Raw genomic sequence first — 24,739 nt, 5'->3', positions numbered from 1 at the left:
GCCAGCAATTTTATCTCTTCATCTCTTTTCCATATTTTTTTTTTCTCTTTTTCTCTCCACGTTTAATACAATCTTAAACGCTATGGATGTAGAAATAATATGGTGAATCAAGATGGCCGACAAACACGACGTCCCGATAGGATCTAACTTTCAAAGAAAGTATCGGAGAATTAATTTTTCCAACTGCTTCAAAATAGATGGACTATTTTTTCCTTTTTCCTTTACTGAAAAGAATTTTTGCTTTCTGCCTGTGAGTTTCTTTTCCATTCAAATGGAAACGGTTAACACTTGCTCGTCCCTCGTGTCAATTTACTGGAAAAAGATTTTTATGTGTTAATTTTGACATCTGGCTGTTACAAATTTTTTTATTTCTCAGAAAAAGAACGTTTTAATTTACGATCGTTTATTTTCTGTCAGACTGATTTGCTTCTACTTGAAAATTAACTTAAAGAAACGAGGAACGATTAAGCATAAAATATATATACTAGGTGATCCAAAAGTCTCCATACAGTGCACTGTCTCCCATATGTGAAAGACTTTTGCATTAGCCTGTATAATAGTTTCAACGTGGACAGATCTTCTCCACGGCTCGTCCAGCAACAATGAAACAAAAAAAAAAAAAAAAACAAGGGAGGTATGGGGATACAACGTACAAAGCTAATTTACAAAGGTGTCATTCGGTTACCCTCTGTATTTAACGGCTCGTCTCGCGTTTCTTCGTCTCCCTGCTTCTTTTATATGTACACAATGCACTCTCTTTTGAACTCTATGGCTTCTGTGATTTTCTCTGTCTCTCTCCCTCTCACTCGCACACCATGCATTCTACGTAATTTTTCTTCTCCTTACTCCAGCGTCAGCTTACTCTTAATATAATAAACGCATTTCTATCGTCATTTCGCCGCTTCGAGTCGCTAATCGTCAGAGAAATCATCGATTTACGAAATTGTCGCAACACAACTGGCGCCACAGCCGATCTCATCGTCCGCCATATGCTTTCTCTCTCTCTCTCTCTCTCTCTCTCTCTCCCCATTACCGTTTCTTTTCCTCAATGAAAAGGCTTGCAATACTGTGTAAGAAAAATAAATAGCTTCCTCTTCTTTTCTCTTTCTCTTTCTCTCTCTTTCTCTCCCTCTAGCTCTCTTACTTTGTTATTAAAATAAACTTTGAACGCTTTTTTGTTGGATTTTCTTTACTTTTCTTTATTTCAGGAAAAATAAATATATTTCAACGATTCGATAGACTTTGTTGTTGGTACCGTGTTCCATTTTTTTTTTTTTTTTTGTTTTTTTTTTTTTTTTTTTTTTTTTTTTTTTTTTTTTTAAGTTAGAATACAACGTGGAAACTATGCAACGCCCTCTGTTCTCTATTGTACTCGATTTTTTGGGCCACGTTCGTTCTGCCAGGACGATCTTTTACAAAATTGAGAGTGTTCCTTTGGCGAAAGGTAGCAATTGTTTTTCATATGAAACTTGAGAATTGTTCGCGACAACTAATTTACTTTTCAAACCTTCAATTTCGTTTATGAAATTATTCTTGGATGAAATAAATGCTCGCAGGAAAGATGATAGATTCTCTCGAAATCGCTATGGTCTCACAGTATTGCATATAATCGAACCGAATGTATTATAAAAGAAAAAAAGAAGAAAAGACAAGCCTTGAAAAATGATTTTTACTTCGTCGAAAAATCGGTGTACTCGAACTTTGTACCACACGAAGATCGTGCTTGCGAATGTTCTTTGTCGAACATCGCAAGAAAAGTTTTTCCTTACACGTATATATAACGTGACGCGATTGCACGTTTTTAATTCCTATCGTATGGAATTCGAGAACGTCCCAAAAAACATCGGCTCAGTTTACGTATGTATGCACGTAGCTGAAAACATCCGCTACTTTGGGATCGCCGTTCATTTTGGGACGTTTCGAGTTCAGAATAAAACGGAGATCTTCCGAAATCCTTCAAGCTTTCTTCATAAAATTCTGGAATCTTTCTATTCGAAATTTTCGGCAAGTGCAAGAATTCTGAAGATTACATTGTAACAGGAAACCACTGTTTCGTAATTATTTCAAACGATTTCGAAATTATCTTCTCATTTCCATTTGGAGATACCTTTCTTTTGTTTTTTCATTTTTCTTCATTCAAATTTTCTGGCAGTCGAGTTCAAAACTCGAAGGATTTTCTTTTCTTACTCTTGCGATATTCGATATTTTGGTATTTCTTGTTACTTGTTACTTGTTCATTTTTGCAACAGTGATCAGAAATCGGCAAAATTCTTGCACTCGTTCGATTACAGCGTTGTTCGCGCGGCGCAACATGGCAACCGCGCGTTGCCAGTGGTTCTCAGCCATTCTTTCTCGAATCATTGCTTATTGGGGCACTTTCGATATCAACTATTGCTTGAAAAATGGAAGTTTTCTTTCCGAGTTGACCTCGTGGCATTTACTTCATGCCCAATTAATAAAACAGTCAACCAATCGCCATTTTCTAAAATCAACAAGCGAATAGACAAACTTTTTGGTAACCCAATGATCCTATCATGAATATGCTTCAAAGAATTTTCAGTAATAAAATTAAGATTGCACGATATTTCCAATCCTTAGAAAGAAAAAAAAACAAAAAACAAAAAACAAAAAAAAAAAAACAGAAAATAAAATTCTACTAAAATAAAAATTTTTGGACTTTGATAAAAATTAATAAAGATTTTTCGAATTATTAAAGAAAAAAAAAAAAGTAATTGATATCATCTAGTTAGGGATACCAACTAACTCGAAAAAGGAGTTAGCCCCGTGGAACACAGACTGGCAACAACGGTTCTTTCGGTCCTTTCTTCAATATATTTTCTCGCCTCGTTTCTTCGCAAAAAATACACATCGATTTTTTTAAAAGACAGATACATTATTTCATAGCTTCTCCCATCCGGTTTCGTTTTCACCCTCTGTCGCTCGATTTTTGTAACTACACGCTCAGGATACGTTCTTTCCTCGTCACCTTTCAAACTCACACACACACTCTTCTCTTTCTCTCCCTTTCATTCTCTCCATTTACTATTCCTTCATATGTTCTTCTTCATCATTTTCATCGTGCAACACTGTATTATATGCTTAAAGACTTCATCGACATCATTATCATCATCGTTAATTCATCATCACTTAGCAATCGTTAAAATTATTGTACATTATATAATTAGTAATCGTTAGAATATAATATTATTGATGTACATATGGCTCCACCATGTCCATTGCGGAGAACGCGTAAATTACTAGACAAGCGTGAACATAGAGGGATCCAGCTTTATTAAGAATACCCGAATTTTTCTGGAAAATTATTCTCCTTTCGAAGAATTCTTTTATTCTTTAGTATTTTTTTCTTAGAAATATTTTGTTACCTCACATTTTACTTCTTTCCTTTTTTTTTTTTTTTCTTGCGTGTGTGCTTTAGGGAGATTGGGAGTTATATTTTTTCGGGTATTTAAAGAGGTTTCCTGCCGCTACAGTCGATCTAGTTACTTTTATGGGGAAAAACTTGAATTACCAATTCGGGGTTTCCTTTTTAAAAGCGACGAGGTGAAATTAGGGAATTACTTTGCAAACGTTGAAAACTTTGTCACTTGCGACTTTGTTCCTTTTTTTTTTTTTCAATTTCAAACTTTTTCTATCGAAACTTCGCAATTTTGGAAATTTACCAAATTTTCAAAAATAGTTACAAAAGTTCACAGTTTCGAAATTTTTCACGGATAAGAAAATCATACGATTCTGTAATTCCACCAGTCACTCGTAGGGAATTTGTTACAAATTGTACCATGTACTTCAAAGTCCAATTTCCAATTTTTTACAAATTTCAATATTCTTCTCAAGATCAAATCGACTGGGACGTTGTTCACGCATGTCTGTCGAATATCTACGTCATGTAACTTCTATCAAACGCACACGGGCGCATTAAGTCGAACCGCACCGCCGCATTGCCAATTCGCAAAAAATCTCCCTGCACCTGCGCGACGAAATCTCCCCACCATCTGTCATCCCGCACATTATTTCTCCAATTTCTCTCGCACGTTCTGGGCGGAGTGCACGCCGAGTACCTTTCCTCCCTATTATTCAACCTCAGTCACTCTCTGTACACGCACACACGCATGCACACGCCCATCCACGCTCAGTTCCGTTCGAACGCAACCACTAATTGTACATACAAAGTATCGCTTGCCATTTTTTAAATTTCGCGCGTACGCGCGTCTATGTTGTATACACACGTGTGAGGTTAGTGTTGGGAATCGCAACGCGACCATAATCCACCTCGAAGATCATATTCTCTACCATTCTCGCTCTCTTCCCCATTATACACAAACGAACAAATTTGCAATTTGGATAAAAATTGGACTAATCGAAGAAATTCACCTACTAAAACCCCACGGGCGAGCCGTGGACATTCAATAATTTTTAATTAATAATTTCGTAATAATCGCTATCGCGTTCCACGAGTAACACGGAAAAAATTGCAACTATGCGACAAAATTTTGTTTGCGAATCGACGGTCCTAGTCTCGAGTAATTTTCAAGGACACCCGGTATACCGAAACGTTTTATCTTTTTTATGTACACAAGTCCTTTCCTACGAGTCGAGTGTCCCGTCACAAAAAGTTCCTACAGCCAAAAACACGGAAACGAGATTCGAAAGCCGTCGATCCTAAGCACAAATTCAAACGTTCCAGCGAAAATCGTTCGGACGTTTCGCCGAAATGAGGAACAACACTATTCAACACCTCTAAAAAGAATTTCAAAATACAATCGAATTTAACAAATCTAACCTACTAAAATCACAAATGTTGCGCGCAGAGTGCCTCTGCAAATTCGATCATTAATTTTCACCGCGCCCGTTTTATCGACATACCGAGGTTGCCGGCCATTTTGAAAATGGCGTCCGATAACCTCTAAAATTAACTTTCTTGGAAACAACTTTCCGATCACAAAAGGCGATTTGATTCCCACCACTGTTACGCAAATTACCATGTAAATACGTGAGTGTGTGTGAGTCCATGTTCGTGTATGTGTATGTGTGTGTGTGTGTGTGTGTGCAACCTAGCGAATATATAATATATTGTATATATATAAAACGCTTCAAATAGAAATAATATTTCGCTAATTATTAAATCGAATGCGGAGCAAAAGAACTCCTTCCCCCCCTCCCCAAGTTTATTTTTTTCACGATTTCTTCGTTAGTATGCGATTTGTTTTCACAATGTTCTTTTTTTTTTTTTTACTTTTTTGCTTATCGTTTTCTACTAAAACGTACAACAATAATTTTTTTTTTCAGTCTAATACATTCCAAAGCACCAATTCGTTAAAGTTTCGCAATCCAATATGGCCGACACGGCCGTCAGGCTCTCATCTTTTTTCCATCTCGAGAAAGAATTTTCGCGTTTCCTTTTCGATGCACGCGTTTACACCTATTTAAAAAAGAAATTAAAAATAAAACTAGAGAATAAAAACAAAAAAACAAAAAAAAAAAAGAATAGAGAAAAACGACCAAAAAGATATCGAACAGCCAAGATTCTACCAACCTTGCTCTCGACGCTTAATTTTTCATCATTCCCTCATCGAATCCTCGATTCAACAATAATTTTGTTCACATTACGATTAGTATTAATGTATATTAATTATCGCAATATAGTCGCTAATAGATATAGTCGCTATATAGTCGCTAAAATCTCAAGACGCGCTTGAGATTTTGTCTCTTCGTGCGTGTGTACGTGTGTGTATGTGTGTTTCCTTTTTATCGAACAAAGCGCACGCAGTTTTGACCATCAGCACGATCGACCGAGTTCGTCTCGATATAGTTGTACAGTTGTGAGGATTAAAATGTTGTCTTTCGTTTTATTTATTTATTTATTTTTTTTTTTTTCTCTCCCTCTTACGACTAGTAATAAAATCTCGATCCGAGAGACGAATTTACTAAGCTAAGAAAAAACGCGCGTGCTCCATTTTGTAAAAGCTAGTATAGTTGTCGTAAAATTTATTAATATAGTTGATAGTGGCAGCATACACTTGCTTCGAAAATTCGCAATAAACCGTGTCGGTTCACCACGGCGAGATACTTTATACGTCCTCAAGGCTGATGATGTTTGCTATATAGTCGTTAGTATAGTTCTTAACTATAGTTAATCGTCGACCACGAAACGAAAACGTCAACCGATCGCAAACGTCACCCTCAATGGTAAAAATATCACATATGCGCGAGCAATAACGATTAGCATAGTTGATGAAAACGTTCGAACTACGGGGAAAAAACGACTATAACACTGTCTACGTTTTAGTAGCTCAAGTATACTTCACACCCGATTTTAGAGCCGAGTAACTATTAGTTAATAGTCAACTATAGTTACGTGTTTTCTTAACACCACTTCGCGTACACGCCTCAGATAGAAAAATTTCCATTAAATCGAATTATATGCCGCGACTATACTTCACGCCCAACTTAGATCAAAGTAACTATGGCTAATCGTTAACTGTAATTATACATTTTCTCAAAATTACGTATTCCGGATCGAAAAAGTTCCCATACAATCCAAATTGTACATCGCGCCAAATTTCAAGCTGATCGTGAGCGTGACTATGCGTGTTAATAGTTACACATTTCTCCAAATAACTTATCCCGGATGTTTTTTTTAAAACAAATCGACGTATATGCGCCCAACTATACTTCGCGGCCCGATTTAGAGCCGTACGAAAACCATAGTTAACACTTATTCTAAATACGTCGCTCCAATCAGAAATGGCCAGCTGCTGTCTAATTATCAAACGCGAAACAACTCCGAGGGCTAACTATTGTCGATTAGAGAGCAACTGTAAAATTTTATCAACCATACTTCGTTTCATATTCAATTTCATCGATCGTGTTATTTCCTTCGTTCCCACGGAGATACATATTTTCCATTCGAGAGAGACACTCGAACGTAAAATTTCAAATCGATGTTCAACCGTAACGATCCAGCAACTATACCTCTTTTTTCTCGATCGATCGTACGTGTGTGTGTGTGCGTGTGTCTGTACGCGTTCGTCCTTTTGTGTACGTGTGTATCCGCGTGCATTCTCTGTGATGCAAGTACAAATGTTAGTGTCAGGTGTTAGTAGTAATAATAACAGCGGTAACAGGAGCGAATAATAGTAATAATAAATAGTAATAGTAATAGTAGTAGTAGTAGTAGTAGTAGTAGTAGTAGTAGTAGTAGTAATAGTAGTAGTAGTAGTAGTAGTAAGTCGACTGGGTGCACATCCGACGAGGGCAGGTCCTACAATGACAAACAATGACGATACTCGTTTTCATTGAAATATTCTCGCGACAATTTGTACGATCATCAGTACTATACAATAGTTTTTTTTTTTTTTTCTTCTTTTTCCGCTATATCGTGTCGCTTCCTCAACCATTCTCAACACCTTTTACCATCACTGTAGCAATGTTAGTTCCATGAAGCGTGTCTCGCTATCTCCGTTGTTTCTTTCTCTTCTTTTCTTTTCTCTTCTTTCATTTTCTACAGTAAATTAGCGTGATGAATATTTTTGTACGTTTTGGTGTTAGTGGATGGCAGCCCCGAAAATTTCGTTAGTCGATTATAATTGAAGCTATGGTATCGCTCGTTAAGGTGGGTATGTCGTCCTCTTCACACGCGATTAAATAACATAAATAATTTTGAATTTTTTCTACCACACGAAGCTAGTGGACTTCTAAGTTATTGCCGTTTTCATTATTTCATAATGAATCTATGAAACGAATAAATTTTGTCTTAAAAAATTCAAACAAATCCCTTTCTAAATTGAGCAAATCACGCGAATTACAAAAAAGTACGAAAGTTTTCCGCATAGTACGTAGTATTCCGAATTTTGACTTGTTAGTATAGAAACAACGAGACCAATTTCACGAAAGAAATCTTCTAAATCACAATTTTCGAATTGATTCTTTTTTCGAGACGAATTTCTATTCCTTAATTTCTTTTTTTTTTTTCTTTTTTTCGTAAAATTGGCCCGAACGAGGTTAGTCAAAAATCTAGAAAAAAAAGGGTGAAAAAACGAAGGCAATGAATTGTCGATTAAAATTCTCAGGGCTTCTTACATTTTCTCTCTTCCTCTCTCATTCTCTCGTTTTACAAATAACAATTATGTACATATTATATAAATCGGTACATTATTCGCGCGGGCGAGAACAGAAGAAAAAAAAGAAAAGATGACGGAGAATATCGTTTCGCCAACGGCGTTTATAAAACCCAGAAGAATAATGCATCCGGACTACCATAACAAAGTATAATCCATTTAACTTTATTTATAATAATCTTCAATTTATAAGCTTCCTCCGTTTCTTCTACAGCTTCCAATAAATTAAAACAACTCTCTCTCTCTCTCTCTCTCTCTTCATTTCGCGATTAGTAACAAAAAAAAAACCATTACTCACTGTGGCACTCTTTCATTCTCTTTCTCTCCTTTTCACTCACGCTTTTTGTCTTTTTCTCTTCCTCTCTCTCACAGGGCTGAACGTTGCATCCAAGAAATTAGCGTATCTCAACCGTTTCTCAACTAATTACGAATACAGAACAGGATCTTCTTTCATATTGATTCAATACGCGTACACGAGTATCGGATTACATTTTCACGGTGACTGACCAAATCCAAATGCGCGGTGTTTGCAGTATTTTTTTTTTATATAATTAGGACAAGGGGGGGGGGGGAGCATTTTCTTGCTACTAGAGTTCACTTTCTGTTTGGATGAAGTATAAAAAGATGCTCATTATTCTTCTCCAATTTTTTTCTTCTCTTTTCTTTTCTTTTTTTTTTTTTTAGATAATTATTATATTCAGATTTGACTAATTTCATGATTTTCAAAATTTCATTTTCACGATTAAATCTGATACAATTCCTGGATTTTTGGAGTCTGAAAATTCCGCGGATTTTTAAATTCACGGATTCTTTTGAATATCCCGAGTTTCGAGAATTGCCGGATTTCTCGGCTTCCAGCCAGTCGTTTTTCTAATTTGAAAGATCGACCATTTCCTGATGAACAACCAAACAATGCTTTTCTCCTCTGCTCGTCAATCACCGTGATTGCAACCCGGAATCAGCAATATTCCACGAACATCTACGTATGCGTAGACAAACAGGTAAAAGGGGACACCTAGGGGAAACTCGGGGACAGACCAGGGTACTCGGTTGGACAAACAGACAGACAAGAGAGATTGCGGCACGATACGCGCACACATATGATACATAATCAGCGTGTGTGAACTTTCTAGTGTATTATAGCGTGTGTATTTATATGCACGTGTTACATGTTCTGTGTACCGTGTGTGTGTGTGTGTGTGTGTGAGAGAGTGTGTATGTGTGTGCGCACGCACACATGCTTGGCGCGTAGAGTGCAAGTGTGTGTGTGTGTGTGGTTCGACACATTTAAAAGGAGTATTATAGTTTGTCCCTTAAAAAACACAGAAACTCGAGTCTACGCTTGGCAGTATCATGAACAAATCGTTCGTCTCGATGATCGTCAGAAAGCTCGAGCGAACGCCGCTATACAATATATGGATGTATGTAATGTAATATTTACATATATGTTTTTTGCATTTTTTCTGTTTCCCCCCCTCTCTTTATCTCTCGTTTTCACGTCAGCCATTTCTGATCTATCTCTAGATGTCGTCAGATATAACGCGCGTGGTAGCAGCCATGTCTCTATGTCCTTTGTCTCTAACGTTCACAGTTTCTGCTCTTTTCCTTCGCTCTGATATTATCACTTTGTTTGACTGCAGTTTGCAGCAACGTGCGAGAAATACGACGACTACGACACATCTAGACAATGAGAAATCGACGTCGACAGTTAACGCCCTTGGCAGTGATCGTAGAATTGCATGTAGTTTTTCTTTCGTTTCAAAAGGTGTTCTGTCCACGTGTGTTGTGTGTGTATGTGGTGAGTCCATCTGTATGTATGCGTGCCTCTGTGTGGTATATGTGTACGTTCTCTCTTTCTCTCTCTCTCTCTCTCGTTCGCTCGTCGCCCCTTCACTCACACACTCTTGCATCCCGTCTCTCTTTTGCTTCTCCTTTCTCTCTTCTTTTTCATCTCTTTTTCTCTCTCTCTCTCTCTCTCTATCAGTTCGCACTCGTATACGGAGTAACGTGTGACCGGTTTTTGATTCGACGAAGGATGCGGTTCACCTTGATTCCCGGGCCGATCTCGTAGACGTCAAACTCATCTAACGCGAGAGGAAAACGTCGCTCGAGGCTACCACGAGTCGTCGTATCTCAACGCCGGCATCTCGCGGCCGCCACGCGAACTTCGCGCGACGGTGTCGCCGCATCGGGAATCGCGGCGAAGATTCTTCGCGCGGACTCGAGGTCGGTTCTAGAAAACGAAAGAGTCTGTGTTGATGACGACCTGCCGTCGACGGTCCGTGACGAATTTTCCTGCGCTCGACGTTACAGAGATCTTCTTTCATCAGTGTCGTTCTCTCGTTTAGCAAACCGAACACCACAGACTTTTTTTTTTTTCTTTTTGTATTGCACGATTTTCACTTTGGCATTGTATCATCCAAAGGACGATTTACCGTCTTCGGTTAGCCACGATCAAGTATCTAGAATTTTTAACTGATCACTAAGGGTACTTTTTTTGCTTTCTCTGGTGAAAACAATCAAGTTCCCTGGAAAAAGAGTCGACACTCATATATAAATCTGTTCTGTTAACCTGTTAATCGTGTTTCTTTCTTTCAAAGTTGATGCGTAATTTAAAAATCGTATCTGAAAGATAATTGAGAAGCTTCTTGAAAGATGGGTCCTCCTGTCTGTGGCCGATACAAGTGCCAAACAGTTAAACTACTGTTATAAGATTTTTCTTTATTTTGTAAATGTAACAAGAACAAACGAAGAACGTAGCTAATATTAAAAAATTACAACTAGAATTTCATCTACCCATTGTGGCCCATTGTCCAAAAAGTCCCCCCTTGATCATTTTGTCTCTTCAGAAGACAAGAGAAAAATGTGCAAATATTTTTCTGAAACTGATGAACGTATGGAAATACAAGATTTCAGTCAACAGGTTAAAGACAGATTGTCTTAAGTAAATAAAAGTAGCGTATCCTGCTCAGATCTTGATCATTCTAACCAAAGCTGATTCCAATCCCGAACTAAACCTCAGTCTACGTCACTCGCACGTGAGAGAACGACCTCAACAACTCTTCAGCAATGGCAATGTGAGTGAAATGCCTCTGCGGAATGTCCACCGACAGTCGAAAGGAAGTAGATTTTTACAAGCTACCCGGGCGCATTACGCTTAAACGTTAAAACTCTGTAAAGACTTTAGAGTTTCGAACGAACGTGTTAATTCGTCGTCGACCCGTGACCAAACCAACACTTTTGTCAACCACGGATCGACGACTGTCAGCTACTTTTACAGGTGTATACAATAGGCAATGTCGTCGTGCTTCAAGATAATCCTTCCGTTCCAATCTGACTCTCTCCCTCTATAGCAAAAACGGCGATGTCCAAAAACACCACTTGGTGTGTTTTTCGTGGTACAACAAGTGTGTGCAAATATGTCTGGTGTCTCTATCTGGGCCTCCTCAGTTTCTGCTCATTGCTGGAGCCATCCTTTCAAAAGATTCTACCGACAGACTACAATCCCTTTGTTTTCAAATTTGATCGCTCCAATTGGTCATCTTCAGATTCAAGCATATATGTATATATATATATATATATATAGATATATCGGCTTCCAGCAATGGTCCAAAACACTGATCGAGTTCCTAAAGGTGTTATCATCTCGCTGACGTCTGGAGAACAATGTGAATTACTTCGAGCAACAATCACATTGGTAGGCGATGGTAGTGATGGTCTGGGTGTCTTTTTCTCAACTTCCCAACAGTTCTGTCTCGCAAATAGTCGTCAAAGCTTCTTTCTACGATGTTCTGCGATGTGGCAGTGTCTGCCTTGCGGCGTTAGTTTGTGTAGATCTTTCATCGTAGACACGATGGGACGTCTCGATTGTCCCTGTCCGAACCAAGTCGATCCGGGGCGGTCAAAGAATGTCGTAACCTAATGGACGTGACGACTGGTGGTGATCATATCGGGTCACGTGACTCGTCTCGAGTATCGAACATGAAATCCTTCTGTTGGCCCTGGAACGACCAGATTCGGAGATAAAACGATGTTACTGCGATATATAGTAACGTGCCGCTTGAATTATTTCGCGAATCATTCAGCTGTATAACTGTACAATAGTAAAACACGGTGTCTATAGGATGTCTCTATTCTGCTCTAGGCGAAGTACTAGTAAGTCTTCCTCTCGTCCATCGTTCTACGTGTTATCCAGTCTCATCGTTTTGCACGTCGTTCCTTCGTCCAGGTCTTTGTCGCCAAAATAAATCGCCTTCTTCTTCTTCTCTTTTTTCTCCTCCCTAGACTTAACGAAATTCTGCACGCACATTATTTATCATTTTTTTTTTTCATATTTTTTCTTTTTTTGGTTTTGCTTCGTTTAACTTACTACGGAATTACAACTGGCGTACGATCACGTTAATAGCATAGAGTTACAGTGTTACAACATTGAGAATCTTAGTGTACAGTGTGTGGCTCACGTTTAGTGTCCCCGATGTGTGTATGCGCCCGTGTCTTCCCCGAATTAGCCGATTCTTCAGTGAAACTAAGTGCGTGCGCGCGTGTGTATGTGTGTTCGTCACTCTTTGTTCGTGTATGAGCCAACTGGAAAGTCCACTGATTGAGAGATGCATCTCTCAATGTCAGCTTCGTCCATCAGCCTTCTTGCTCTCAGCGATCGAGTATGTGTATTTTTAATGCTAGCATTGTATGTATGTCCCAGGGTCTGGTTAATCTTGGAGACCCAACACGTCGAAGCGTACCCTCCTACACCAACATTCGTCTGCAGCTGATCTGGCGCGACTCTGTTTCGTGTTTCTCTTTCGAAAAGATCTTCTTCCCTCTCTTTTTTTTTCTAAATTCCAATTTCTGTCAGCTTCTCGCGAAATCTGCCTTCTCACTTCAATTCGGTGTTCTCTTATCCATTCACTCGGTCGTTCTTACATTTTTCGCTCTCGATCCTTTCTCACCGTCTAAACGCAATTTAACAGTTCCCGTTTTCTCACACACTCCCACTCTTTCGCTCATAGTTTTCTCTCTCTCTCTCTCTCTCTCTCTCTTTCGCTCTCTCGTTCTAAATCTTTCTCTCCCACGTTTGCACAAGATTTACTTAATATTTTGCTTGATTTTGTTGATTTTTTCATCTTTTTTTTTTATTATTAAAAAATTAAAACGGACGGTTAAATTTCATGGTTTCGTTTTTTTTTTCTCGGTGAGCCGATGTCCGCTGCTGAAGGCACAAGGCTTTGCACTTGAACTCGGTCACCTAGCCTAGCTTCACTGACTTACTACGACCTACTACCAACTAGCCTTGCTTACTTTTACTTTACTTAACGTTCTACGCTGCTACTACGCATTTCTTTTTTTCTCTCCTTTCTTTATTCCTTTCTCTCTCTCTCTCTCTCTCTCTCTGTCTCTCTCCCCCTTTTCATTGCCAGTTTGCGAAAAAAGAAAACCCGGACGCGCGCAAATGCCAAGCCTCGTCTTCTGAATATATACCTATTCGTCGCGGAAAAAACCATTTCCACCATCATCAACGATCAACTCTTCAACTCTTCATCATTCATTCACTCTCTCTTTCTCTCTCTTTCTCTCTCTCTCTGTCTCTCCAAAACTTTTCTTTTCTCGTATAAACAATGTACATGCTAGCAATATATTATTATGCTGTGATACTCTATGGTATCATTATGTATAATCGTATCGTTTGTTATTATTTTTCATTATCATCATCATCATCATCTTCTTCTTCATCGTCATCATTTTTTTTTCTTTTTGTTTCTTTGTCACTTCGCACTCGATTCGTACATCGGCTAGGCCAGATCGCTGCTCAACAGCTGGCCATGGCCTACCTCGTCTCTCTCTCTCTCTCTCTCTCTCTCTCTCTCTCTCTCTCTCTCTCTCTCACACGCTCGCTCTCTATCTCTATCTGCTAGCGCAAAGCTACACAGAGTGCGATTAAATCATTAATCATCGTCGTGATTATCTCGTTGATCAGTCACAATTTCAGCCGAAAACTGTGCACGCATACGATCAACAGACACACGCTCTTTCACACACTCTGGTCTCCATAGCTATAGATTCTCCGGTCGCACATTCGTACTCGCTTGGTTGCTCTTACAACGCGCCCGCCTCTTTCCCTTATTACAATTACACATTATACATTTACATATCGATTCCGGGGGTAGCCAGGTAGAGGATATAGTAATAACATAACTGTAGCTCCTTATTACAGTCTCTGTACTGTCTCTACGTATCACAGCCTGGGTGCCTCGCCACTGCCTTCTTCCTGACTCTTTTCTTTTCTCTTGTTCTTTTTTTTTTCTTTCTTTCTTTCTCGTTTTTCATTATCCTCCGCATCATCCTCCGCGTCTAGCTCCAAACTAGCACTGCCGAAAAAAAACTAGGCTCTCATGCGACCTGCTTCAAGAGGCCGGTGCAGAGCGTAGAGAAGGTGAGAAGCGAATTCTGAACAAGCCGATGCTGCTCAAAGACATCGGTAATCTACTACTCAGGCAGTGGCATGGTGGTGCACTAGTACAGGAGGTTCTCCACGTCCACGGTCCACGTCTGTCGATGACGCTGCGCTCTGTAAGCCACGTCGTCGTGCCGGACGCCGCGCGGAATCGCGATGAAAAAACAACACTGTTAGCCGACGGTGATCGGCCACGGGGGAACTAGGGTGTCACGTCCCAGATCTCGGCGAGGAATAGTGGCAGTTTTTTGTTCTTGAACTTCAGACTGAAGCACATCTCGCTGTTCTGGTTGCCGAGGGTTCGCAGCTCGGTCAACACCGACAGAAGCTTCGCAAAGATCGTGCCGGACTTCGGCCTGCGCCTGTTGTCCACGTACGCCTTCAACGCCTCCAGATAGATCTCTTGGATCTTCTCGACCTTCCAGCCTTCAAGCAGGTTCGGCCTCTCTGTAAGAAAACAGGGGGATTCTTTTCTTTGTAGGCTGGCCCCGTGGTATTCGTGAGATCGACCGATGAGGCTGGTGAGGGTTAGGTTAGTCGTGTTTATCGCATGAGTGTTAAAGCCTTGAAGATGTCCCTAATGAATCCTGAGTAATGTATGTAGGAACCGACTAGAAATCTTTCGTGAGTCGTAATCTTTTGTCAAGTCTCGATGATGTTTGATACCGACGTGAGAGGCGATTGATCCTGTTCCAACGTTCGAACAGCTAGAGACGATATCGTTGCGTACTTACCTGAGAATATGACGATGGCCGTCAGCAACGCGTACTCAGCGTTGTTCACTTTCATGGCGTACATTTGCCGGCAGAAGTGTAGTAAATCCTCGATCGTCTCGCCCATGCCTGCCACGTTGTAGCTGTCCCTGGTGTAAGGCTGATTGTTGGCGAATATTATGCTATCCGTTTGTACGTCGTACTTCCTCGCCATTCGAAGCATCATCACCTCGCTGGAGCAGGCTTTCAGCAGGGCGATCTGATCCTCGCGCATCAGCTCGTCGAAGCCGGGTAACCTCTTCGAGAACTCGACGATCAACTGCACCGTCAGGATTGTGATCTCGGTGATGTGCCTGAACTTGTAGTCACTGATATCCTCTCCCTCTGAGGGCTGATGCTGCCACAAAATAGTAAAAAGCAGTCGTCGTCACATTACAGTTCTCTAAGTTTTTGAGAATTTCTCGAACGTGAACTGTACTCACAGTGATCCTCTTGAGATCCTCCTCACTGGGTTGCTCGTACTCGTTCTGGAAATACACGAGCCTGTGTATCAGCTCCTCCTGCTCCGGGCTGATCGGCTTCACGTAGCCGTAGGGGCTGACCGGCGTTAGAATGCCGCTGCTACCAGACGTGGACAACGATTCTGCTTCCGCCGGCTCGATCTTCACGCCCATCTGGTCGCTGCGTATCCCACTGCCTGGGGAACCGTTCATCGTTGTACTGTTCGGTTTGTCCTTCTCCTGGAACAGAGTCGCGTTTTCATTTAAAAAAAAAAAAAAAAAAAATGAAATAATTTCCATGACTTTTCTGAGAAAATTTCCACTCTCGTCCGTAACTCTCCCGTGACTATCCCGTAACTATCACGTGTCATTGTACGCACGTATGCCCGAAGACTATGAGCGTTGAGACATTAAGACGAATAATTCGCCAGCGAAGTTACAACGACATCGGTTTGCTATTCAACGCGAAGTAACGGATAGAAAGTTACCCGGCTACGACCGGGTCAGGAAGAGGATATACAATAGCATTAAGATTCAAGTGGAGCGGTTTACGGAAACTCTCGGCGAACCAATCAGAAAATAAGACATAACGGTGTCGTCGTATGTATTATTCATGGCGCCGTCCTCACCGGCTTCTAACTACGACTCGTTGAAAATTCAAGACGATTCATGAAAATACACTTTCGATCGAGCATTACCGTCAATCTGAACCGACGAGCGTCGTTTACAATAATCGCTCCCCGAGCAACCCAACTGCAAAATTTGTCGCGCCGCGATCCCTTTCGAATTGAATTCGTTTCGATGGTTACGGGAGGGAAACATATTCAAGATGGTGCTTGCCTGCTGATTTTACAGGAAAACAATTTGAAAATTCACTTAATTTTACGAGCGTGTGACAACTTGGAAACAAAAGGCGACGTTCTTCACTCGGCAAATATTTCATTTACGATAATATCTTTTTACACGTATGTACATTGTTTCGTCCAACATGAAGAAGTATGCTCCAAAATTCTTTCTCTCTCGAATATTTCAGAAACACGATGTTAAAGTACCACTTCTTAGTTATCAAAGAGCATGAAACACAGAATCAATAAGAACGAAAAAAAAGGGTACTTCCATATAATCTTTACAATGGAGGTGAGCACGTTCGGAACGTAACAACCAGCGATCGATACCAGAGTTCGAAAAAAAATTTAGACGACGGCAAATCACGGTACTTTCGCCGTGAACCGTAAAAGAAAAGGTCTGTCTCGATGGTCACCAAGCTGCAGGGTGTAAAGGACAGAACAAGGAGGGCAATGGATGGAAACGAGACAACAGAGGAAATAAGAGAAAGATCGTGGTGTCTGGCACGAAACGTATGGAGCCAGCAGCCCGCCGTGAAACACTCCATTCAATGGCGTTTGGCCCTCAGCTGGGGGTGGGTGGAAGGTTCTTAGGGGTCATGGGAGCAATGTGTGCAAGTTATACGATTCAACATTCGGTGCACACAGCTCCGAGCCGAGATTTGCGGGGGCAACCTCCACTTCCAACCACCTCCGAAAGGTCGGAGGACGAAGGAGGTCTCTGCGTCTGACGGGAATAAGAGAAGCGTCAAAGTCAGCGGTTCTCAACCGAAAACGTCGATGCCGAGTTTCTCCAATACGTTGGGACGTTCTCTCGTTACGTACAGAGCGATTGAGAAATATCTGAGCACTTGTAGAAAGCTCCTACATGTACGTATAAAACATTTGAAATTTTAACAATACGTGGGACACTATATAACACATACGACAAATGAAATTTGAAATCAATGCGCACATATATTTAGTAAAAAGTTGTAATACATTAGATGTATAGCCATCTTGAGCTGATGATTCCACTGACTATCGAGTCTTATTAATAGCGACGTTAAAATTTCAAAGTTCAAATTACCTCGTAAAACACACATAATACACTTGTAAAATGTGTCTGCAAGTATGTATAGGAATAGTTTTCACGAGCCACTTTACGTCTATACGTGACTTCAATTAAACGCGATCGTTCAGTAAAAATAAAGTAATTCAGTGAACTGGAAATTGACCTAGAAATTAAGTCTTCCCGAAACTGGAGAAACCGAAACGTCGAATCGGTATAATCGCGGATACACAGTCTTTTCATTCGATTGTTTCTCGTGACGTTCAACGTGCTGACGACAGCATTAATCGTGAGTTTATTGCAACGATGCGTGCCGCATCAGCAAAACCACAGCTGTTCGAAGAGATGTTTCTTTTCGAGGCAATCCACACACTGTGACAAATCGTGCCGAGTGACCATCGCCGATTCAAATATTCGACACGCCTCGGAGATTTGCACGACTGGACTCTGCAAAGGACTACTAAAAGATCGGTTCGAGGATGTCGTGTCGTACCGTAGAGCCTACAACTATCGCGTATTTTGCGTGAAGGTCGTACCGATATCCTATTACGGCGAGTGTGTGGTATGCACGCGATATGTATGAACGACACGTACGCGGACACACACATGGATGATCTTACATAAGAATGCCATGTTCTCGCTCTCACGCATTACTTATAGAATACGTTACAACGCCATACCGAGAAGAGGAAATGCATACATGCGTCCGTGGTCGAGACGTAGAGCCAGCCACTTTGATTCTCAATTGGTTGTTAATCCATGTCAATTATCACCGACCTGTTTACCGTGATTTCGCAATATCGTAGTTATATGCATACACGCGCGTGAATGTGTCAACTAGGTTGGAATGACCTTGAAAACCATTATCGAAGTATCGCTATATAAGTGAATTAAATGACCCGCGAATATATTGTATCATCATGTAAGCACATCGCTCGAGAGGATCGCGAAGCCAATTTCCCAGAGGATTATGGGGGATAATTCTCCGATATTAACTGGAATGGGACGAGGAAAACTCTGCATCGTACAAAGTGTGGACATATGGTCAATGTTGTAGAAAATTGTTATAATATATTATCTGTTCTTCTGATACTGCTCGTTTTATCTACAGGAACGTACATGAAAAATTTCGCGAAAAATAATCATAAAACTATCTATTTTAGCTTCTTAAATTTTTTTTTCTCAATAATGTTTTTACATTAGCGAATAAAGACACCTTTGTTCACGGAAATTATAAAAATTCAAACGTCTCTAAAATCAATGAAAAAAATTTATTTTATGACTAAGCCCAATATGATCTTAAAGAATGAAATCTTCCTTTCGCAACGATAGCTTAAAACTTGCATTCATCAGTTTATGATTTAAAAATTAGAGTTAGACAACGAAATATTAGGATTTCTTGAATTTTTGTCCTTTGACACTGATATTCAAAGCCCGATAAAATGGTGGAAAAGAAAGATCGTACAGCACGTTTTAAAAAGTCGCCGCAGAGAGAAAATTTCAATCTTCCAAATCGCGGTGGATCTAGTCACGAAAAACACTGTTCAGTGATTTTCTTGCGATATGTTTGAAACCTTGAAAGATAAATTTCTAAAAAAAAAAAAAAAAAAAAGTGGTAACGAACAGAATTAACGACGGAAATACGTAAAACTGCTGTTTATTTGATTAACGAACGCGAGGATCTAAATATTGACTAAGACACAGGAACTTCTACCTAGAATTCCGCCGCAAAATTGTTTCGGTGTTAGCAAACTGTGTACCTTTGAAAAGCTTACGTCAAACCACAATGTCCAGGTTGACTTAGGACCGGCGAAGCTGCTCGAACGTGTCGAAATCGCCTGCCAATGTAAACTGCGTGCTTACGACGCTCGATAAAGCTTCCTAACACGCTGCTGATTTTGCTGAGGGAAAACAAACGCAGACTGCCACGGCGTTTTAATCGAACTTGCTCGTTTTCGAAAGGAAAATTTATGGTCGCTTTGAGAGAGATTCGTGCCTGCGTGCCGACCGACGTGTGAGAGAATTTACGCAGAGTCAAAGGGACCCCAGAAATTCCGCGAAATCGAAATAAAAAAAGCCAAAGAAGAAAAATCGTCTTTGTCAAATTATCGATATTTTTGGCTCCGTTTGCCTATCGTGATCCTTCGCGCATCGAAACTAAATGCAACTCCAATATAAATTCCTATAAATTTTCCTAAGAATTTCCCAATCGAGAGAGGAATCGCAAATATGCCTCGCCGTTTCTGTGCAAGTCATCCAGTGTAAACGAAGCGACGGAACGACGTTGTTTACGGTCTACGGTTTCTCTCCTCTTTACCAAGCGAGTCTCAAGCGCTTCTCTCAAAGTTATTCCACGTTTCCTTATCATATAAAACGTTCGAGAAATCAAGGAGAAAAATGGTCCAATGGATTTCAACGGCAATTCCCTTACAATTCTCCAACTTCGTAACCTCTTCCCTCTTTCGTCTCCTATCCTCGAGCTTTCTTTTTCCCCTGCTTTCTCGCCTCTTTCTCTCCTCCTTTTAGGAAACACGACGATTCGTCTTCTACCGTGAAAAGAGCAGATACGATATTCGAGAGGGTCGTGTATTCAGGACACGATGCTTGCTATCGAACGACAACGATATTGTACGAATCGTCTAATGCACCTCTCCTCTCTAAAGTTAATAACGAGACGTTATGGGGAAAAAAAAAGAATTGATTTTCGATACAGTGAAATCTCACAAATTATTAGATAAATTAAATTGAATTGTAAAAGTTATTAAAAGGAATTTGCCGGAGTCAATTGGATAAATGGACGAGTTCTAAATGTAAAGAGCCTTTACTAATCAAATCTACCTGATAACCGTGCGAATGTGTCGTTTAGTTGAAGTTTTACATAATCAGCGGAAGATATATACACTCACACACACAACGTAATATGTATGCATATGTGTGTGTGTGAATCGCTGAAAGAAACGTTCAACTTAATTTCACGGTACACAATCTATCCGCGATAAATGGATTCGAGTCGTGTCAAATTTTTTTTTTTTTTTCCACCTCACTGTATATGGCATTCGCGAATAGTTCTTATTCAAGATTAATGTCGCATTTGTTACGCTCGCAATCTGTATAATTTTATGCGCTAGAGCCACGACTACTCCACGACATTACGGCAACACGTGATATCTTTGAATACGTAACTGAGCTTGTTACTTCAGCGGAATAGTGTTTCAATATTAAAAGCAAAACTAAAATTCACGCGTATATATGAAAATAATACTGCTCTGATTCTCATTTCACATTACATACTAAGGGGCAGGAAATAATCGCATATTTCAGTGACATTTTTGTCTTTCCAAGGTTCCTGTTATATAATCTCTTTTTAATTTGCAACTCTGACTCGCGCAGATTTCCAATTTTTCTTTTCTCAACATTCTACGCTGCAACGATTCGAGAACCATCGTGGGTGATGGCCCCCGATGACGACAAACGATACACGGTTAAAGAATCATTCAAAATAGAGATAGCTGGCGAGAAATTCATAAGACCGCATTTTATTAATACGTGACTCACCGTATCCAAGTTAAACAGACTCGAGACCTTCTTCAAGAACCCGTCCTGCGACTTCTTCTTTCTCCTGGTCGTCATCCTTGTCGTATCCAATCGATTGTCGTCCGATGTAAATTAATCCAATTAATCGAGACGCCTCAGACAGCCTCGAGCCACATACTTTTCTCACGGAACTCGCAAAACCGCACTTCACCGAAATAGGAAGCAGTGTTCGTGATAAAATCGATTTCTGTTTCGTACGAACTACGAATCGTTAGTGCGGAAGGAATCCGGACAAAAATCGAACTCGTTTCTTCAACTATTAAAATAAACGTAATAAAAATAAAAGTGATGTATTATTTATGTTGTGTGCGTATGTATATCTATCTGTATTGAACAGAAGTCAAGCTCAAGTTCTTCAACGCGGTGTTTAATTTTCACGTAGGCATTGATTCGAAAGTAGTACACTGGGTCAATGTTTAGATTGCAATATAAATGGAAAACATAGCTTGCTAGATTTCGATAATAATTTTCTGCAAAACTCCTACGCGAGAGTTTAACGTGGTGGTGCAACGTGAAAGTGTCTCGACCGCTTGAAAACTCAATCTAACGAGGAAACACGAGACCCGTTGCATAGGCCGGTAATTTTATATGCATGTCAAATACATCATAGATTCGAAGTCGCGATTACGGCGACACGGAGTCGTATTATAACTCCCCCAGCGGCCTATTTCCTGCGAGCCCATGCCGCATTTATATCTCACGCAAGTGTAACCTAATTGATAAAAGCCAGGGAGGTCGGCCCGTCCTACTTAGGTTGGTTAACCCGAATCGTTTGGCAAATAACGCGGGAAATTATTTCTTTATGAACGTCGTCACGTGCCATTGCTGAACCTTATGTAATATGTAATCACTGACGTCGATAAATCGTATGTATATATGTAAGCGTATTTACAAACACGTGAGGTGTGTAAACTCGTGAAATCTACAAATAGAACGGAGCAAAAACAATCAGCACTGTTAAACACGTGCATTTGTTTTAGAAAAGTTTTCAAGAAGAAATTATTTATAAAATGTATATTAAATTAAATTTATGATATATATATCGTTCTCTTTATATAGTTAATTCTTGCTCAGTGTCGGTGAGATCGTTGTTTAAATAAAATCAAAGAGGCTCGAGTTTCAACGCTGACGTAATTCGACTGTTTAAATCGCGCGCCATCTTGTACTCCGAAATCGATCAGAATCGATTTTCGATAGCCATGAACGAAACAGCGCGTAGAAGAGAGGGAACAAATGCTATCGTGGTTTCTTTTGAGTCACCGTGTTTAGAAAACGAACAGTCACGCGATCGCGTACTCCGAAAAGCCACGTACGAGAAAAGGTTAGTAGATGCTCCGTAAAGAGAATGCACTCTCCGGTTTAACCGGTGAACTGCGCCGCCCTGGGCGATCGATCAGTGAAAGTACGAAGTACAAAGTAGCACACACAGGCCTCGTCTGACTTGATATCTATCGATATACGTGCACGTATTTTTCCTGGACGCAAGACAAAAACCGAGTCCATGCTCCCACGAAAACCACGTATGTATAAGCTTCCTCTTTACATAGGCGCGTGCAACGCTACATACTTGTATAGTACGTGTGTATACACACGGGCGCGTTTATATTGTAAACAGGTTGTCCGTCCGTCTCACTCTAGTGCACGCTAAGCGTACTCCTGTGCAACGTACCGTGACGAATGACGACGCGGATAAGGAAACTCACGATTGTGAGCCTTCGATTTCCACGTGGATATACGCTTCACGCACACATTATCGCTCGCTATTCGTGCATCCTCGCGGCTAAAACGGGAATTTTTAATATACCTGTGACATACGTCATTCACATTCGAAAGAAAGCGACAGATGCAACGAAACGTCAAATATATATTTCGAAAAACGATACTGTTATATCTCGCGTCCTTCGCACGTATCGTCATAATGACAAGAAACCTAACGTAGAGTTTCAACTATTTCGTTTCTGAGAATATTTTTTGTTATTATTCGGAGAATAATGTTCGCTTAAAAAAAGAAAAGAAACATTCGGATTTCTCGATTGTCATATGTTCCTTCCGCACTACCCGCCAAAAAAAAAAAAAAAAAGAAAAAGACAGAAATAGATCCGTCTATTTAGGTATACACTTTACCTGCGTAAGAGGATCACTGATTCACGCTAACGGAGCACGTTACGGGACGACAAGGAGCAGATGCACTCGTCTATACGAACACTGCACTTTCATCTAATTTTAATTAAAAATCACCACGTATGAGGATGCCTATGCACGCACGATTCTCGCATTCCATGAGAAACACGGATGCACTCACACAGATGTGAAACAGGTTGCTCCTCGCTCATCCGTCTCGCTTCAGAATGAATTTCTACCGCCAATCGGATCACGATATTTTCTCAGGCTAGCACGTAGGACGAAAGAAGAAACAAAAAACGAGATTGAACACGAATGTCGATGTATGCACGACAGTTTTTTTTTTTTTTTTTTTTTCACCTATTCCACTTTGTCTCTTTATTCATCGACTTCACCCATTGCTCCGTTTTCGTTCGTACGTTTAAAATCAACACCGGTGGCGCGACAGAGGTTAGAAACTGTACTCGAGGAATGCCTGTCGTCGGCTTGCTGTCAAACGGTGAACGCCAGATGTTTTAGCGTTTCTCGGACGAATCAGTTTCCGCAATAGTTCGTACAGGTTCGCGTGACACGGTTATACGGCTGTGCTATAACGCCGATTAAAATCACTGACGCACCGGTTGGGAGGTTAGGTCGCTACGGACGCCTCCTCCTCCATCTCTCTAGCCGCTTTCTCTCTTTCGCTTTTCGATTCTCGATTGCACTCGCAGAAGGAACGCGCGACTTCGGAGCAACGATACGCTTTTCCCGCCACGTGATACGTACCGAATTCCCGACGATACCGATCGAACGCAGCCGACTGGAGATCGAACGACCGACCGAAAATAACACGAAACTGAACGCAAAGAAGCGAAACGTCAAGAGCTCTCGTACGCTTTACGGAGCTGGCCGTGGACGGGCCTCTTTGCTTGCTGACGTCATCGCTCGGCCGCCGGCATGAACTTCGCTGCACACGCACGGAGAGTGCCGACCCGAGCGCCACCGGATCTGCACGAACCTGCACGATCGTCTTCGCCAGAACTGTAAGCTGGGCGTTATCCAAATATATCAACTTTTATTCCAATTATTTTTTTACCTGTACAGAGAAGACCCTCTGCTTTTAATTAATGTTTACTTTGCCAACGCGCGTTTCAAATTAATAATTACACACCAGCTGAAACTCATCCAACGAAATGACGAAGATTTAATTGCAAAATACATCGTCTTCGATTTCGTTCGTTCGAGGCGGACGCTTTTATTTCAATGAAATCGTGTTTACATACATTGATACTTTGGTATCAATAATTTCGTTCGATTTAAAAAGAAAAATTCGTCGTTTTTTTTTTTATT

At 40.5% G+C, this 24,739-nt stretch overlaps 1 protein-coding gene and 1 long non-coding RNA gene across 2 annotated transcripts; both read right to left on the bottom strand.

Annotated features, from left to right (window-relative positions):
- Positions 1-8,070: 8,070 nt before the first annotated feature.
- On the bottom strand, positions 8,071-16,044 carry LOC122537335 (ecdysone receptor-like). The gene is made up of 4 exons (XM_043670425.1): positions 15,782-16,044; positions 15,321-15,696; positions 9,634-15,033; positions 8,071-8,391 (listed from the first exon to the last, which is right to left on the bottom strand). Exons 1-3 carry the CDS (start codon positions 16,010-16,012, stop codon positions 14,789-14,791), a joined length of 852 nt encoding a protein of 283 aa, XP_043526360.1. The 5' UTR covers positions 16,013-16,044; the 3' UTR covers positions 8,071-8,391; positions 9,634-14,788.
- Positions 16,045-21,483: 5,439 nt separating this feature from the next.
- On the bottom strand, positions 21,484-24,333 carry LOC122537337. Its single transcript, XR_006308603.1, has 2 exons — positions 23,414-24,333; positions 21,484-21,545 (listed from the first exon to the last, which is right to left on the bottom strand). It is a non-coding gene; the product is annotated as an uncharacterized LOC122537337 (long non-coding RNA).
- Positions 24,334-24,739: the final 406 nt, after the last annotated feature.

The sequence above is a fragment of the Frieseomelitta varia genome, unplaced genomic scaffold (genome assembly GCF_011392965.1).
Source record: "Frieseomelitta varia isolate USP_RPSP 00005682 unplaced genomic scaffold, Fvar_1.2 scaffold_903, whole genome shotgun sequence".
NCBI classification, from domain to species: Eukaryota; Metazoa; Arthropoda; class Insecta; order Hymenoptera; family Apidae; genus Frieseomelitta; species Frieseomelitta varia.
The sequence above is the reverse complement of the archived record's forward strand: the minus strand, read 5'-3'. Positions and strand labels throughout refer to the sequence as shown.